The sequence below is a fragment of the Pholcus phalangioides genome, unplaced genomic scaffold (assembly GCF_987345545.1).
Source record: "Pholcus phalangioides strain wild (caught in Gottingen) unplaced genomic scaffold, Ppha-v1.0 ptg000032l_1, whole genome shotgun sequence".
Classification (NCBI taxonomy): Eukaryota; Metazoa; Arthropoda; class Arachnida; order Araneae; family Pholcidae; genus Pholcus; species Pholcus phalangioides.
Window position 1 is genome coordinate 9,129,747 of NW_028301622.1, and position 18,255 is coordinate 9,148,001.

General features: G+C 37.8%; 1 protein-coding gene across 1 annotated transcript; it reads right to left on the reverse strand.

The window, feature by feature from the left end:
- Positions 1-9,396: 9,396 nt before the first annotated feature.
- LOC149066937 (alpha-ketoglutarate dehydrogenase component 4) lies at positions 9,397-16,909 on the reverse strand. The gene is made up of 4 exons (XM_089253142.1): positions 16,786-16,909; positions 16,612-16,669; positions 13,288-13,439; positions 9,397-9,670 (listed from the first exon to the last, which is right to left on the reverse strand). Exons 1-4 carry the CDS (start codon positions 16,813-16,815, stop codon positions 9,653-9,655), a joined length of 258 nt encoding a protein of 85 aa, XP_089109268.1. The 5' UTR covers positions 16,816-16,909; the 3' UTR covers positions 9,397-9,652.
- Between the last annotated feature and the right edge of the window lie 1,346 nt (positions 16,910-18,255).

Sequence of the window (18,255 nt, forward strand, 5' to 3'; positions counted from 1 at the left end):
ATACGTTCCATTTCTGGCCGAATGGCATGTTTTTTTTTGTTCGCAAGATTCGATTTCAGTGGTAATGACAGGTAATTTGACCTACTGGTTGGCGACTTGGTGCTAATCAACAATGGTTTGCAGGATGTCACGTTTCTGTAAAGTGAAAAAAATCCCTACAATTTTACTTTTATTAATGAAATATCCTTTTGTTGTTTTTGAAAATCCCTTTTATATTTACTTTTGTGCAGAATTTGGATGCGCACGAAAATCTCATTCTCCAAAGTTAGCAGCTATGACATGATGTACTTAAGACAACCCTGATGGGAGACAGGAAAAAAGCATGAGTAGACCATGAAACAATCGTAACTCTATTATAAATATGTCAGGGCCACACATATTCTCAGAAGAAATGCATGTATCAATTTGTTAGAAAATCAATAGCGGAATGTTTATGATGCGCACAGTTAAGCAATAGTAGCCCTGTCCTTAGGCATTTGTGATAGGTGCGGCCACATTAGGTTTCACATTAGTAATAAAAATGATAAAAAAGCAGGGTCGATTTCCCCCCCCCCCCGCATTTTCGTAGATCAGGTGTCATAAGATTAACACAAGAGTGTCTGGTAACCTTTCTAGGGGTCATTGCAGCCCTGATTTGAGTTTAATCCAGGCAATGCTCAACTGTTTTGAAAGCAGAGACCAATAACTTGATTTGAAAAGTCAAATGGTTTGATAGACGATCACTGGCCACAACGAAATCCAATGTTTCATATAATTTTACTATTCATTTTCAAGAGGTACAATGACAGTTTTCAAACAAAAAACTAGGAATTATTATTTTCCATTGACTTTTGATGCACTACTATTCATCCGAGACTGGTTGCCATCAACAGAGTAGGAAATTGAATGCTCCAGTCAGGATATCCACTGTTTAATCTCAACACAGACAAAAAAAAGGTGAATAGCATTAGTGACTCTGTTTCCTGATTAGTGTCACTCATCTGTAATAGAGATTTTTAATCAACCCAGAATACTAATTATATGTGTCAGAAACTTAGCATTCTATTGTTAATAATCAAATTTTGAAAGATTTGAGGTCACAGGCCACATCAGAGGACTCTGAGGGCCTAATTTAGTTTGCATGCGGTAGGTAAGCATTCTGAGGATCCAGTGTATTCTAATGCTGGGTATAGCTGATGTGTGTTTGCGAACCAAAAAATGATGGTCTTCAGAATGTCATATAAACACTGTGCATTTTGGTTTTAGGATCACTGTTATACAGAATTTTTTGCCCTGCATTTTTTTTCCATGAATATGATATTTAAAATAGGTCTATTCAAGAATATATCTGTACCAATAACTAATACGAACATGTGAAATCATTTTTACTCTCACCGGACTGTCATATGAGCAGAGTATGAATATTTTGCAAACAGCGACCGGTGATTTGTATAAAACAAACAACAAAAATTTGATTGGAAGAAGAATCTCCTTTCATAATTTGGTTACAGATTTCTAATTTTGTGTTGTCATGCATAGCTTATCTATGGAATAATCAAGCTATTGATAGATGGCTCTTTTCTCGGCCCAAGATATCACAAATACATATTTTCTGGATATTACGCTGAAGTGAACTCTGAAAGAAAAGTTATCTCATCTCCGCCGGAACTCAAACTCAGGCCCTCTTTCATACCAGGAAAGTGCACTACAGCCCCGTTCACATGTGCAAGATTGGTAGCTTTGGTGATAATTACTGGCATGACAACTTTTTTTCTCCTCGTAGAGAAGAAAAAGCCCATCTTTCTTGGGGTGGATTAGTGGTCCACACCAACTTTCTCTCCCATAATCCTTTGTGCCGTGAAAACTACTTTAAGCTTCTTCATCAGCCATCTTGAATCAATCACTTCCGTTCAATCCATGTAACCGGTGACGACTTCCGGAAAGAAGAGGGGGATTACCGGCATAAACTAAACGTCACGTTTGTAGTAAAAATCCTCGTTACCGGGAACTTCCCGGGATGTTTTATTGCACATGTGAATGGGGCTTACCATATCTTTCCATCAAGGAAATATCCAAGGATATCATACTAAGGATCTTTCTGAGTTCACCTGTGCATAATATCCAGAAAATGTTTCCTTGAATCATGTTATTTTTGAAAATACTTTGCATGTAATCTTCTTTCTTTGTACGCAGCCAACCATGGCAGAATTCACGTTCTCAAAATCATGTATTTATTGATGTTGATGAATATTTTTCTTTTTTCCCCTCTAACTGTGATAGAAATGTCTATGTCATAAAAATATATATTTCCACTTTTTTTTTTTTGCATAATTTACATATTTCTATTAATGTTATTGTATTTCGTGTGTTGCTAGTTTGTATCATTTTTTATAGCATTGCTTGGACTTTATTTTGAGAAAAGACTTATTTCATTGTTGAACATAGATTTTGTTCAGAGATCATTATTATATTAATGTTATTATTCTTTGCTTCGACTGAAACAGAATAGCATTTTCAGATGTGAACATATTTTCTGCTAACAGACTCCCTTTGTCTGTTGTGGGTGGTGGGCTCCTTATATTGAGTATTCAAACACTAAGTATGACTAGTATCAGAGAGACAGTCTTTTCAAGAAAATGTTAAATTGTTATCATTGGATTATGTATGCCTTTCTTTTTCCCAATGTTGGGAACATTTTTGATGTGCAATTTCAAAGTTGTTTTCCTGTAACAAAATTTTATGCTTGTGAATTTTATGGATGAAATATTCCCGAAGAAACCCCCTCCCGCAGCCTCTTTTATCAGCCTCACAGAATACCGAGATGAAATTTCATGAGCTGAAACAAAGTACAATGACCACACACACAGAATTCTGTCTCATTTCCAAGAGAATAATTATTAAATTTATCATATTGTGGCATCATGCTTTTATGCATATGAGGGCTAATTAGACGAGTACGAATCTAGAGTACCAGTCCAATTTGAAACTCTATGAAACGTGGCTGTATACAAGATTCTGTCAGACCTATCTAGTTCGAAATTGACCTATATAAGTATTCATACACATCAGAGTTATGGCCAGTCCCCATTCCGAGGTGTTTCAGATACATCATATTGGGTCGCTATGCCCTGAAAAAGGCAAAAGTATTATTTTGAATCTTTTTCTTCAGGTGAAAAATTTGTTTCAGCACTTAATTTTTTTTGCGATTTGTCCAGCCCTGATACATTTTCGGGTTCCGACATATTCGGTATCCAACATGACATAATTATGGAATGTAGACATGAAAAATAATCAGGAATTAGTGAGAGAGAAAAGTTCCAGAATTTATGAAAGAAAAAATTTTCAGAACTCGTGACAGTTTAAATAATTTCCTCCCCCCCCCCCAATCAGATCATGGCCCTCAGAAGCCTCAGAAGCAATTTGTCTGCCGCTGGCAGACAAATTGCTCCATCACGATTAACTTTTTTTTTTTTTACGCTATAAATTCACCATAGAGGAGCCTGCCTGTTAGAATGCATGAACTGGTTTCACCCCTTTTTCTTTTTTGAAATGGAACATCGGATAATAATTTTATTTAAAGTAGACTAATGGGTCGGGAAGCTGATTGAAACATTAATGTTCGGTCGCAGCTGCAAAATGTTGGCCTGCTCTGGCACCTTAAAGTTTCATTTCCAACCACGCCAAGAAAAAAATTGATTGACTTGGTGTGTGCTTTACCACCTTTTCCAAATTTCAAAGTTTGGCCCCTACTTTTGGATTCTAAAAATTCATAGTTGCTATTCTCCCACGCATTTTTACATTTGAATTCACATAGAAAATGATGAAAAACCTAGGCATTTAATAATAACCAGTATCACTTCACTATCCAGTCTTTCATATCTAGAACCAGAGTCATGTTCAGGATCTACATGAAACCATAGGTCCATCATAAAATGATCTTTATGTAGCGAAATAAAACATCTCTTGCTCAAACAGGGGAAGCCAATATCTGCATTTTGAGAATCAAAGAGTTAATTCTTTAGTGATAAAATTTAGGTTATGTACGACTGCTTAAATTGGATTTGGCTTCAATTATTGGCTATAAGAATATTAAAATAGTATTGTTCGTTCCCCCTCTCCTCGTGAACTATAGGCTCAATATTTGATAGATCTTGTAGTTAAAGACTAAAAACTTAATGTCAGTAAGGTTTCTGGAACTCATAATCACGTTATTATGATACAAGCTAATTACATTGAAGAAATGAAATTTTCTTGCTCAAATTGTGAACACGCACAAATTAAAACTAGAAGGACCATGCCGGTCATTTTGACCATTTTCGAACTTCTCTCTCGATTTTCATAATGAACCAGATCATTTAGAATATTGAAATTTCAAGACTTTTCTTAAAAATGTATAAATATTACGCTGTCCAATTAAAAATTTAAAAAAAAATTGGCGGAGATATTTTTAGTTATACCACTGGTCATGATATAGGCATTTTCATAGCCATGTACTGCAAATACACTCATGCCCATAAATTAAGGATAATGCCAGCTCCGGCAAATAAAGGTTCAGAAACAAAACAAATGTTACTTATTCATAAAGTCCATTTATTAAACAAAAAATTAAGAACAAAAACGATGGTGTATGTATAATACCATTCATAAAACTACCATTTTTGCTCCCTGGAGCAATTGTAAAAAAAATATCTCCTTTACAAAAACTTACTATTACATGGTTGGTATGATGGTTAATACATTGTATGTCTCCCATGCGATGAAATACAGTCCGTACAACGCCTAGGCATGCTGAGTATCAAATTATCGATCTGATCTTGGGGAAGATCACTCCACTCAGCAAGCAATTCTCTCCGAAGTTCCAGTACACATGTAGGAGGTGGTTGATGGGCTGCAACTCATCGGCCAAGCATGTCCCACACATGCTCTATCACATTCAAGTCAGGTGAGAATGCTGGCCATTCCATACGGGTTATATCCTCAGATTCAAGGCATTCGTTTACGATGTTTGCTCGGTGAGAACGGGCGTTGTCATCCATAAACACAAATTCTGCGCCCATGGCACCCCTAAACAAACGTACACATTGTTCCAGAATGATGTCCCGATAAATTTGGGCTTTCATGGTTCCGGTTTGAACATGCAGATCTGTTCTGGAACCCAGTATAATTCCACCCCAAACGAGCAATGCTGCACCACCGTAACTGTGTTGTTCAATGATGTTGTCTTGGTGGTAACGGGTACCTGGCATTCTCCATATGAAAGTCCGACGTGAATCAGACTGCAAGCTAAACCTGGACTCGCTGGGAAACATCACACAAGCAGACTGTGACGATGTCCACATTGCATGTTCTCTACTCCAGGCTAATCGTTGCCGACAGTGAGTTGCCGTAAGCGGAACACATCTGACAGTCCTGCGAGCATATAGACCAATATCTCCCTAATGTCTGTACACTGTTTGCCTTGAAACTGTGGTACCCGTGGCTGCAGATAGCTGACGAGCCAGGTCGGATGCTGTGCTCCGCCTGTTGCTTTTGGCAGTTACTGCCAAATACCGGTCTTCATTCGGCGTTGTAACTCAGGGGGCGACCTGTACTGTAACGTCTACTGACATTTCCGTTATCTTGGAATCGTTGCCAAAGCCTAGAGATGACACTTTGGGCAATTCCAAGTTCCTCGGATACTTCCATCTGAGTACGCCCACATTCCAGGCGGCCGATAATTCTACCGTGTAAAAAATCATCCACATGCGTCCTCTGTGTCATAACTATTCGCTTATGGCACGCATTGAGCGCCTTACAGAACTCTTGTGAACAATTTCACTTTGCCACCATTCCTTATATACCCCCCTCTTACACTCTCGTCATCATCTGGTAGCTTCCTGAAATTTGCATATCATTCTTGCAGATGTGTGTGATAATTCTACAGGTGAAATTTTTACTTTAGATTTCAATTTCCGCGTGATTCTGAATTATTCTTAATTTATGGACATGAGCGTATTTTGTGGAATCATGGTATCAAATTTATATGAATAAAGACGTTCACCTCGGCTAATTATAAAATAAAAATACTTATACGACCAAAAATATAATACAAATCACTGACTCTTGACTGAGAGCTAGTAGAAATTTGAACTTGTGATGATTGTTTTTCTTCATCGGTACTCTGAAAAGACTAAAGCAAACTAATATTACCTTGATAAGTATTTTAATAATAAAAGACTGAATGGAAATTTCATATGAACTCCTTTGAGTTTCACCGTTCAGGCAGGAACCCCTTTATATGAAATGTGCATGTGCTTGACACATTTATACGTGAAGTTACATTTTGTGTTTCCTGGGAAAGAAAAATATTATTCTACTGCATTCAACGCAATGAAATATAATTGCAAAGTGATTTTTTTTTTTTGAAACCGTCAAGTCTTTCAATGAAACAAAGTATAGTGTTGATCAGATGGCGTGAAAGCATTCCTTTGCCAGTGTACATTTTCCCCACAACATTTGATATAGCCCCAGTAAATGCTTGATCAACTTGTAGGGGAAAAAATGAAACTAGGAAAGTTAATTCCCCCCCGCTGAATTTAGCTAAAACACTGAGGCCCTTATTTGTTCAGGGATCAGAATTTTGCTAACAACAATCGCTATTATTAAACTAGTGAAAAAGACAGCGATATCAGGTCCCGCTATGCCATAACGAAAGTGATAGATTTTCAATGCTTAAAATATGTTTCCAACATAATGAAGGTATTGAAAAGTGTAGAGTGATGTGTAAATAGAATTCTTGTGTTTAGAATGTAATTTTTTTTAATGCATGTAACAAGGAGCTTATGGGTATTATCCTCTTCAAACATGATAATTCTCTTCCCCCCCCCCCCCAATAGATTTGTTTGTTACATGCCAAAATAACTAATAAAAAGGGGGAAAAAATTGAATTAACTAATTTTTTAGGAATATACCCCAAGTCGTAACTTGAAAAAAGAATCATTTAAAACTGTTAAAAAATAAAATTTAATTATAAAATTTATTTTAAAAATCCTGTTTTTATATATTCATTCGCATCTGCATTCAAACATTAAAAAAAAAACTCGTGAAAATCCAGATTTTAGAATGAAAATCAACCTCCAGTCATTTTGATCGGTGTATTTGTCCTTCTGGTGTTACGAACAGATATATTTCACAATTAGAAAAGTGCGTGGATTTCTCAATTTCCTCCCCTGTGTGTTTACATAGGATTCAAATTTATATTCTACTTAAAAGCATTGTATCAGCAATTAATCCTCAATTTCTAACTCTCGATGGATTAAAGATTGTAAAAATTCTATTCACTCGATTATCTGTAATAATCATTAAGCATCTGATTTTTTATATTTTCCAGTATTACTTCTGTTAAAACCTTTTTTTAATGAACAAACACTTGCTGTTCTTGCCTTCCGATTGGCTAACCCATATAATGTATGTTTTGAATTTTGATTGTGTGAATTTTAATTTTGAGAAAATGCCTCTGAACACACCCCACAAATCAAAACAATTTGTTATCGCACATTTTTTTTTATAGCACATTGTGCTGTTTCGCTTAAGTTTTTCAAAAATTGTCATTAATTTGTTTTAAACGATTATATGTAATATAAATATGTAGCCTTTAACTATTTGGATATTTATAAAGAATTCTAACTCTTTTTAAGTTTTAATGCAATAAAATGAAATTAGAATAAAAAGGATGGTTTTGATTGGTTGTCGATTTTTTTTATAAGACACTGTGAATCTTCTATTTATTAATTCTGTCTTTAATCATTGGTTTTTGAAGCCTTAGATATCAAGTCACAATCTTCAAGAATTGAATAACAGTAATGCAAAAATGGGTGAGGAGCAAGGTTGTTTGGTTTAAACTGTTATTTTTTCCCCCTTCAAAAAATCACAAATATGGCTTAAATGTAATTTTTTTTCCCTTGGGGAAAAATATTTGAGCCATTTTAATGTTAGACAGTTTAGAGTGTCTACTATCAATGGTGTTTCAGATACTTCTTTTTTACCTGCAAACATGGGCAGACATACAACGGGAAGGGAGTTCTCTCCCCTCCCCCCAGCATCTGGTATAATGTACATGCAGAAAATGAAGTGGCATCATTGTGTCCCCCACCATGACTTTCCAAGTCTACTTCTACCTATGCTTGAAACAGGGCAGTCTTAAGAGCATCATGGGCCAAGTGGTTTTTCTGAGGCCCTACCTGGTAAATTCTAGAAATTTTTTTTGCCAGATCTCGTTTTTGTGAGGCCCTTTTCTTTTGAGGTGCCCGGATGGCCCCATGTGTTAAGACGGCACTGGCCTGCAAATAGATTTTTTATGTTTACCTTGGCCAGTAAAATGCCCGTGTCCTGTTAAGACTGCCTTGATCATGAATCAATGCGATTGATAAGATTATCATTGGCTATAGATTTTTAGAGTAATGAATTTACAGTGAAACCTCACTAAAACTATACTCAATATAATGATAAATCCCTGTACAATGATATTTTTTCAAATTTTGTTTGGAATTGCCTCCTACCCTTATCACTTTTAATTCTTGTAGCGGGAGTCAAAACGATTGTTTGTTTAGTCGAAAGCAATGATTCTTAACCAGGAGTCTTTAGGCGGCCCTTGAGTTTGGAGTGAAAAAACAACTCTGTTTTCACATTGTCGTATATACAGTATATTATTTTGTAAAGGGGTTCATGACCTTCATTTTACTCGTACAAGAGGGTCTGTGGACTTTATCTTACTGCTTCACCAACTCTGGCCATATCGCTATATTGTAATTTACTGCCATAACTGAGATGGGTTGGAAATGAACGCGCTGTGTATTAGTGGTTGCTGCAAGCTCATAAGGGAAAAACATCCTACCTATATCCTCTCTTGGGTTTGAACCTGGGACCGTGAAATCTACCACCGTGAAGGCTGCCTTCAAGGTGGTAGATGAGCATCTTACCACCATGCCACTCAGGCAATAACTTCATTTTACGGGCACAAATTGTTGGTGAAACACAAAAAATTGAGAGCCCCTGGTCAAAATCCTTCCAAAGAAAACAAATAATTTGTTAATAAATTATTTTAAAAGTATAAATTTGAACTGATAAAAAAAATTGTGGGAATTCTGAAAAGCCTACACACACAAGCCTCAATAGAAAAATTCATTCTCGAATTGCCTCCTCCCCCTTGCGGGACGTGGGTCCCACGTTGGGACTCACAGATGTAGATGTAACAGTAATCCCTCTACAACAATATTTTTCATTCGCCTGCAAGTATCAAGGTTTCACTGCATCTCTCTCAACCCTTCTCTGTGAATAAAATAACCCCCCCCCCCCACCCCAAGAGTACTATTTTGTTTTTGATTGCACAGTATATCTAGGAATTACTCATAAAAGTTTTTCACAACAAAAGGCGAGACATTTAGGTTCAAATAAATATATATTCAGACAGTACACATCTTTCGTATAAGGTTATGCTTCACATATTTATAAATATGTGAGCATCTATGTTCAGTGCTAAAAAAAACAAACAGGTGGCACGAAGGCGTCGGGCAAATAGGTAGCACGCAACAGCCTAAGCATCATCTCTCAAAGGTGTGGTTATTGATGGGTTCTTTAATTTTTTTTCCCTTGTGAAATCTTTTATGTACAAAATTTGACTAATCGTTTTCTAATGTCATTCTGGACCACCTCGCTGAAAAAAAAGAAGGGAGGTGGGGAAATTAGCATGTGATAGGAATATATAGAAACACACTTTAAAAGTACATAGTAAACAAAATGTAAGATTCTATTTAGAGAAAATTAATGCTTGAATTACTATTGCCCCTCCAAAACCAGCATCAGTGTTGTGTAGTATGTACGCTATATGTGGCAGGGGCAGCTAGAGGGAAAAATCGGCCTGCGCGAGATCTGGAAATTTTGCCTGCCCTGACCATATGAGTGAGTGGATGAACAAGTGATTGGGTGAGTAACCACATGAATTAGTGTAAGGTTGAGTACATGATCATATGAATGATCAAGTGAGTGACTGACTGTTGTTCACTTGGCCATTCGTATGATCACTCACTTGGTCATTCATATGGTCATTCGTATGGTCACTCACTTGGTCATTCGTATGGTCACTCACTTGGTCATTCGTATGGTCACTCACTTGGTCATTCATACTGTCACTCACATGCTCGCTCATATGGTTACTCACTCAGTACCCACTCTCATACGGTCACTTATATGGTCAAGGTATGTGTATGTAAAATGTACTGGGGGACAAAACATGCTGGGGGAAAATTTTATATAAACCATTTTTGCACCCGTGCTTACATTTTTCTTCAGTCTGCAAAGCTTTTTTGCCTTTTCAATTAGGTTTCACCGAGCCTCCTATTGGTACGTGCATTTATTGTGAAGCGTCTCAACAGTTAGTTGACATGCTAAACAAAGCTTGAGTTATCAAGGGAATCTTAAATTTTCAAGAAACAATGATGGCAGAAGTTGGAGGGGGGTGGCACAACTTTTTCAGTCTGTGGGGCCAGATATGCGGTAATTATCACCATGGAGAAACTTGTAAGGGCAACCATATGACCTACATTTTATGGGACATGCCAGTGATTTTTATCATTCCAACTATTTTTATCAAATGTCCTGTTTTTCCCTTTATTATCAACGAGGCTTACTCTAATTTTTGAAATGAAGCATTGAGATTATTTTAATTACTTATAAATCAATGCATTTGACCATTTTTTTGGCTGTGACTGGCAAATTTACTTCTCTTTGACAATTTCTTTGCTGCAATTGTCAACATTATTTGTCTTTAAAAATTTTTTAGCTTAAATTGGCAACTTTACTTCTCTTTTGAAAGTTTTTTGGCCACAATTGGCAACTTAACTAGCCTAAGACCTTATTTTTGATGATATCCTATATGGATCTCGATTTACCATATTTTTATGAAGAAAATGTAGTCAGCCTAAGCATTTATAGTGTTGCGTGTATTGATACACGTCTACTGGAACATCTCTCGCAGGCTGGAGGTTGTGCGCTCCCCCCTACTTTAAGGGAATACACTTTTGCAAAGAGCAGCTCTTTTATCTTCAAGGGTGGTATTTCATAATGATTGTGAATGCCATGTGGTGACGTTTCTGAAATCTGTAATCCCAGAATTTTCAGATTTTTAATTTTAGTTTAGCTTAGGGGGTCTCAAACTTTTTCCACGCATGACATCCCCTTTCCCCTAATAAATGCTTATCCGCAGCCCCCCCCCCTCTCAGAGCAGTTTAACAAAAGAGTTTCTTTGAGAAACCTTTGTCAAGTTCATCCCCACAGACAAAAGTTGGGTAGGTTGTTGGTAATGCATTTAGCTCAGGGGTGGGAAGTGACAAAGTCCATTTCGGAACAGCTTTGGAGCAGCAAAATTCAGGATTTTTGAGGATTCGGAGCAGTTTTGGAGCAACAAAATATAGGATTTGGAGCAGATATTTATAAATTGGAGCAGCAACATTAACAACAATATTTTCGTTAACCCTCACCCCTTTTCAAAATAAAACAACTGCACTGTCTTTTGTTATCAAACATCTTTTCATCAGCTTTTTTGTTTTTGGTGTTTCAGGCTTTTGACACCTTGTTTGAAAGAGCGGCTGTCATAAAATTTTTCGCACCAGTGTATTTATGATTTTTTCATACTGAGGGCACTATTTGCTGTCTGGAACAGCAGCCCTTCAAATGGGCTAAACATTTTCTAGTCTTTATAGATATTATAAATTTTCTATATCAAATTTAATTTGTTTATACTCAGAAAGAAATTGTTGCAAAATGGGAGAGAATTTCGGAAGAATCAACACGATGGTTAGTGATTCAGCACTCATTATTTGGCAAGATTGGCGAGCTGACACTCGTTATTTAGCAATCTTACTTGTTATTCGGCGATTTAACACACATTATTCGATTTAACGCTCGTTATTCGGCAAAGTTTCTAAATTAGCAATCATAATTCGGCGGACATGCTCTTTTCACTCCCAGAATATTTTTTTCATGAAAGACCGGGATTTGATGCAATGACAATCGACTACAGTAATTTCTGCTGCTTCCAGTAGCGACTTTTTTTTTAAAACAGAAACTGACTCGCATTTGCGCTTTAAAGCTAAAAGACCATTGCAAACCATCCTCAGTTGCACGATCAAGGATATTATTGGGGTTTCGCGATGGAAAGGCCGATAGTTGAAGTACAGTGGAATAAAACAATCTCTTTTCGGAAAGAATCGTTTCGCGGAAAGCAGGAACAAAAATTTTTTTGACGTCCTTTCCGAAATTCCGGGCATACTGAAGCAAAATTTGCTATTTAGCGCAGAAAAATACCCTATTGGAGCAGGATAGCGCAAGATGTTAATTTTGGCGCAGTGCGCCGCAATTGACGCAGAGTTTCCACCCCTGTTTAGCTTGATACAGCAGATGCTCGATTTTATGAACCAATTGTTCGAATCTGTATGGGAAAAATGAGCGAGATCATAATAAGATTAATTTATGAATATTATAATATTTAATGATGATCCTGAGTAGCAGAGCTTATACGGACCAGACTTACCTGGTCCCAGGTTAAAGGTTTCCCAACCTTTTTTGTCCCATTGCCCCCTTCTTCAGAAATTTTTTATCCCATCGCAATCTAACCCATAGGATCCTATGTTACACCCCTTAGCTTCTACTGCCCTCTGGAACATTCTATCACTCCCCAGGGGGCATTAATGCCCACGTTGGGAATCACTGACCTACAGCAAAAGGTGATGACGCCCATTTGGGACACCAGTGTAAAATTCACACAGTGAATTTTCTTCAGTGTACAGCTCTTATGGACTTGCATCGCGTGGACCCGGGCTTGAGCCTCACCGCTGCCACAGTGGTGGTCAGCTGCAGTTGGTTTTCTATAGTTCCCAACATCAAGGCGCAAATGCAAGCCGATCCCCCTGTTAAAAAGTCTCGTCACAGAGAGCAACAGGCCTAGAAACAGTACAAATATTCAATCATTACACTTCTGAAATATTAGATGGCATCACTGAAAAATCAGACACACCACTAGATACACTCAGACCGTTAGGTACACACACATTTACACTTCCGGCAAAACTCACTAGGCAGTAAATTGCACATAGATGGCAATAGACCTGAGTTGTGCCCCGATAAAGAAAGCGTATACAGCTTTTGTGTTGCATGCTGCGGCATCCATTGAATCAGTTCACCAAGATTTAAGGCATCTCCTGATTATCCAAACTTGGATGATCGGGGCCACCGACAAAAAAGAAAAAAAAAAGATATTTTTCCAAGCCCAATTACCTCTATGATTTCCATTTCTAAAGATGACAGAGACTTTCTATGGTACCTAGCCGGTAGCTCCCACTCTTCAATAGCAGATCCTTTTGATTTCGATGACGAAAGACTTGAGCTTGTCGGAACAGAGTTTGAACTGCCGCTAGAGTGAGATATGTCTGCAAAAAACAAAAAAATTCAACTTATTAATTTTTTCATGTATGAATAAAAAATTGTACAATTTTAAAAAATGCACAAGATATTACTTTATTGTAATAAAAATAAAATTTTGGCGAGCTAACAGTGTGGGCTCCTATCACTAGATGCATGGACCCGGAGAGGGGGAAATAATAGTGGAAGTCAGCATTCCAACTACTATGTGGCATCATCTCTTGCTCAGTTACTGCTTGGGTGTCAGAGACGAATCAGAAGGTTGCATGTTCAAATCACATCCGGGTCACCACTTTATGGACACCACCATTGTGGGTGGTGGTGCATTTGTGGTCCGACTACATAGTAACAAACGGTTGCAATTATGTACACCTCGTGATGCATGTGTCTCAGAGGTGAGAAATGGGGGACAAGTAGAACTGTTTCCCTCTTGGGACCTCATTCCTTTCAGTGTGTTGCTCATGTGCAGTTGGATATATTTTTGTCTTTTATAATGTGAAAATAAATCGCTTGTAAATGGTTTTCTGAAAAATAAATGTTCTTAATTTTCAACCATTTGTTAATATGGAGTCAGACTACAAATCAGGTTTGTCAAATTTGCTCCCCGGGTAGATACCCATTTGCCCCCCTCCCCAGGCTGACTTCGAAGAACTTTAAAGTAAATTTTTGTTATTAATTGAATAATTCTCACATAAATATCACAAGTCTGATCATTTGGTGTCGACCTGGCATGATCGGTAAACAGAAGTTTGACAGCATCTCCACTGCTGCCATGTTGCTATTCCAAGATGATGAAAGGAATAATAAATATAGGCAAATAAGCAATGTCATTGATGGTGCCAGGTCATATTTTCAGTATAAAAGAGAAGAGGCAGCGATAACACTATCTGTTTACACTTTTATTTCTGCTTGACTCTCATTCGGCCATAGTTTGTCACCTCGCTGGTAAACTCTACCTGGGGAGTTAGGATGTCATAGCTTAGAATACCTCTACAGTTCTCTATATTCCTGTACCCCCAGGGTGTTTTTTCATCAGGCCTACTGAGGTGAAAGAAAGAGTAGATTTTGAACATCCAGCTACGATGAACCAACTCCCGCTGATTGGAGATATGGACAGACGACTTGGTCATATCAATTTTCTAGAAATTCATAAAATTTCTAAATCAAATTGTCACACTATGCAAACAAAATCCAAATTATTCAGAGTTAAGATTTTCACACTTGTTGTTGCCTTGGATTTCTTCGTGGTACTCATTTAGATCCTGGATGTGACAAGTATTTTTCCACACTGCACTGTTGTATTGTTGAAATTAGTTTCCGTGGGGCCAATGCATATTGAGCTCAGTCTAACTTTAGTAAAGAATTTTTCCTCATTATTTACACTGTGTTAGGGTGCAAAGATAGTGCACGCTGGCTTTCGATTCTGTATCATCATGAATTGGTTAAAAAAACTCAGAAATTCAAGTTTTAAACTAATCAGTAACGGCCCAGATTTGCAGAATCAGAAACTAGCGTGCACTATGTTGGTACCCACAAACTACTTCTGTTGGGCCGAGGCTTCGCAACAACTTCAAGTCATGCGAAATTTATACAGGGTGTACATAAATGAATATCCCAACTTTGCAGGGCTATTGAAAGAAAATGAAACAAAGTACAAACTTGTTGTTCATTGGAAAATAAAAATAACATTTGAAAGTTTAAATTCGACACAGTTATAAGTGTTCAATGTGAGCCCCTTCAGTAACACGAAGGATATTGAGGCGGTATGATAACTCATCCCACACTCTTTTCAGCATGTCTGGTGTGACGGTTTGAAAGGCTGCAGATATACGTGTCTTACATTTGTCAACGTTATTTGGTAGTGGTGAAAAAAAACTAGCACAGAGTGATGTTAGGGTTGCGAGGAGGCCACTGATGAAGGGCAAGGTCCTGGGATGCTCAGCAACAAATCCACAGGTGTGGCAATTTGTCATTTAAAAACCCACAAACAGCTAAGTGCCAATAGGGTGGTGCACCATCCTGCTGTAGAATGAAATCACCTGATTTTTCTTCTAACTGTGGCGAGAAATGAATCATGTAACGAAAAACGTTACTTCCCAGATTCCAATTTTGTCTTTCCCAAAATAATTTTGCCAGACAGATGACAATAATGATATGACATGAGCAACCTTCAACCCCCCCCCCCCCCATCCACATCAAAAGTCAGCAAATCCAAAATCCCCCAATACTGACGTAATACTTGAATGACCCCCAACGATACGGAAGTTGTTAATGTGCACATTTTACCTAAGTAAAATGCGGAAAACTCTTGATTCCGCACGTTAACGGAACAAATCAGTTAATCTGCAGATTAGCTAGGTAATGTGCACATTAATGGCTTTTGAGCTTTAGTGGTAAAACATACACTTAAATTCTGTGTCACTCAGATTTCTTTGCAAGTTGTGCAATTCAGCCATATTGGTTTCATTTTCTTGCTTTTAAACTTTAATATTGTGGGCTACAAACTTAATATTCCCTGTCTTCTTATGGGAAGGGGGAGGGGGGGAACAGAGTATTCTCTCAAAGGACTACTATTACAAATTACCAGAGAATATTCTTATTTATTCTCAAGTTATTTATAAAGATTATTTATTAGAATGTTGTTACAAATATTCTTGAGAATAATCTCTGGAAAGACTATTATAAATAACTTGAGAATAATTCTTATTATTTTCTATAAGAATATTTCCCAGTAATTTGTAAAAGTAGTCTCTCCAGATAATATTCTCGAATTTTCTCCTCAATGAGAATATTCTTTAGCGAGTTTGGCAATAAAAAGTCGCCAAATCGCGGTAAGATTGGGAATTTACCTGCTTTGTTAACCTGAGTCAAACGATAAAGCCTACATGCAATCAAAATATTTTTATCCCATTTTGCGGCCCCTAAAATTTATCGGCCCGGTGCGGGTGCACCCTTGGCACGTGCCCAAGTCCGGCCCTGCCCATATTTTTATGGCAATGGGTGCATTAGTAGGTGTTGTATTTATTTAGGGCAAGGTGTTTATAGTGACCATCTCGAAGATTTAACATGTATAAGACTGATTTGAGACGATTATTGTTAGATATTGAATCGAAAGTTGCTTTAAAGTGATGATTAATTGAAATATAAGCACTGAAAACGGTATATAAATATTAGTTTCACCTGGATGTGGCTTGGCACCTTTCCGAAACTTTATCAGAGGTATATGTGGCTTCACCACCTGTAATATTAAAAACAGCGCGTTATTGGAGAGCACCATTCAAGCGACCTTCGAGCACCATTATAAACACAAACGGAGCTCAGTGTGACTCCCCCAAAAAACATATATATACTTACGGTCCACGACCTGCTTGCAGCAGCTGACATGACTTTGATTGAATGTAAACATTGAGAGTATTATGTAGCGTCCTGCACCCAAAGCGCTTGAAGCGCTTGACCTCTTCAAGCGCTTTGCCTGCACCTATCCAAATAACTGAGAATGGATCTCTCCTGAATAATGTAACCATACGACCCACGTATTACTGTTCATCAGCGAACGATTAGATTGACCATAATTTTATAGACAAAAATGCGGGCGATGAATGTGAGGGGGAAAATCGCCGAAGAGAGCTGAAATTGCAAAAAACTTGAGCGGAATAGAGAGCTTTTGCTAATTGCAGTGGAGTTAAATCCCCATGAACACCAAAAGACGGTAATTTTCCCAGACATTACGTTATTTCAAATCAAGCTTCCTTGAATTTTTTTTTTCACTATATCCAAGGAAGTAAAAAGATTTTTCGAGATTGATAATTATGATTTATGATTATAAACATGAAAATTCATCGCCTACATTTGCTATGATTTCTTAAACTTTTTTTCACTGGCCTCTTTTTGATCTCCGAGATTCATGACCAAAACTGCCACCTAGTGACAGATCTGAAAAGTTCGGTTTCTCAAACTCGTGAATAGATGACACTACCAGTGACGATTTGATAAAGCAATCCAAGAGTTAAAAAATTCAAAAACTTAATTTTACCAGACTTTAAATTCCTCCTAGAACTACCGGAGTTGTCAAATTGGCCACCACTATGTGGAAACATACAGCTATGAATGTGGATTTATTTTTAGATTTAAACAAGTCCCATATGTACTTTCTGGGATTGCCGGTCCCCCCCCCCCCCCACTCAAAGGGTTAAGATAAGGCATAACAATGAAGAGTTACTGGGGGACATAATCCCCACATTCACTGCCCCTAATCAGATCATGGCCCACCGTTCTGTCGCACTGAAGAGATTTTAGCAGGTGGCGAAGACCTGGTCCCACGCTGGAAGCTGTGCATGTACAGTATGTGTTGTGAACCTAACGTGAATTTAGTTTCTAAGCAATGCTTTGTTATGTGTAGTGCTTTCTTTCTTTGAAACTGAGCAAAACTCAGGTCTATCGCCATATGCAATCTATTTCCATAGTGAATTGCGCCGGAAGTGTAAGTACCTATCAGTCTGAGTGCGTATCTAGTGTTGTGTCTGATTTTTCAGTGTTGCCATCTATATTTCAGAAGTGAAGTGTAATGACTGAATACTTGTACTGTTTGTAAGCCTGTTGCTGTCTGTAGCGAGACTTTTTAATGGGGAGATCGGCTCGTATTTGTGCCTCGAAGTTGGGAACCACAGAAAACCAACTTCCGCCGACCGCCACTATGGCGACGGTGGGGCCTGAACCCAGGTAGCCGCGATGCGAATCCGTCATTATGAGCACTCGACCACCACAACGGCTATGTGTAGAGCTGCCGTCTGCCGTCAATTTTTCTAACTGAAGAGTGAAGTATAA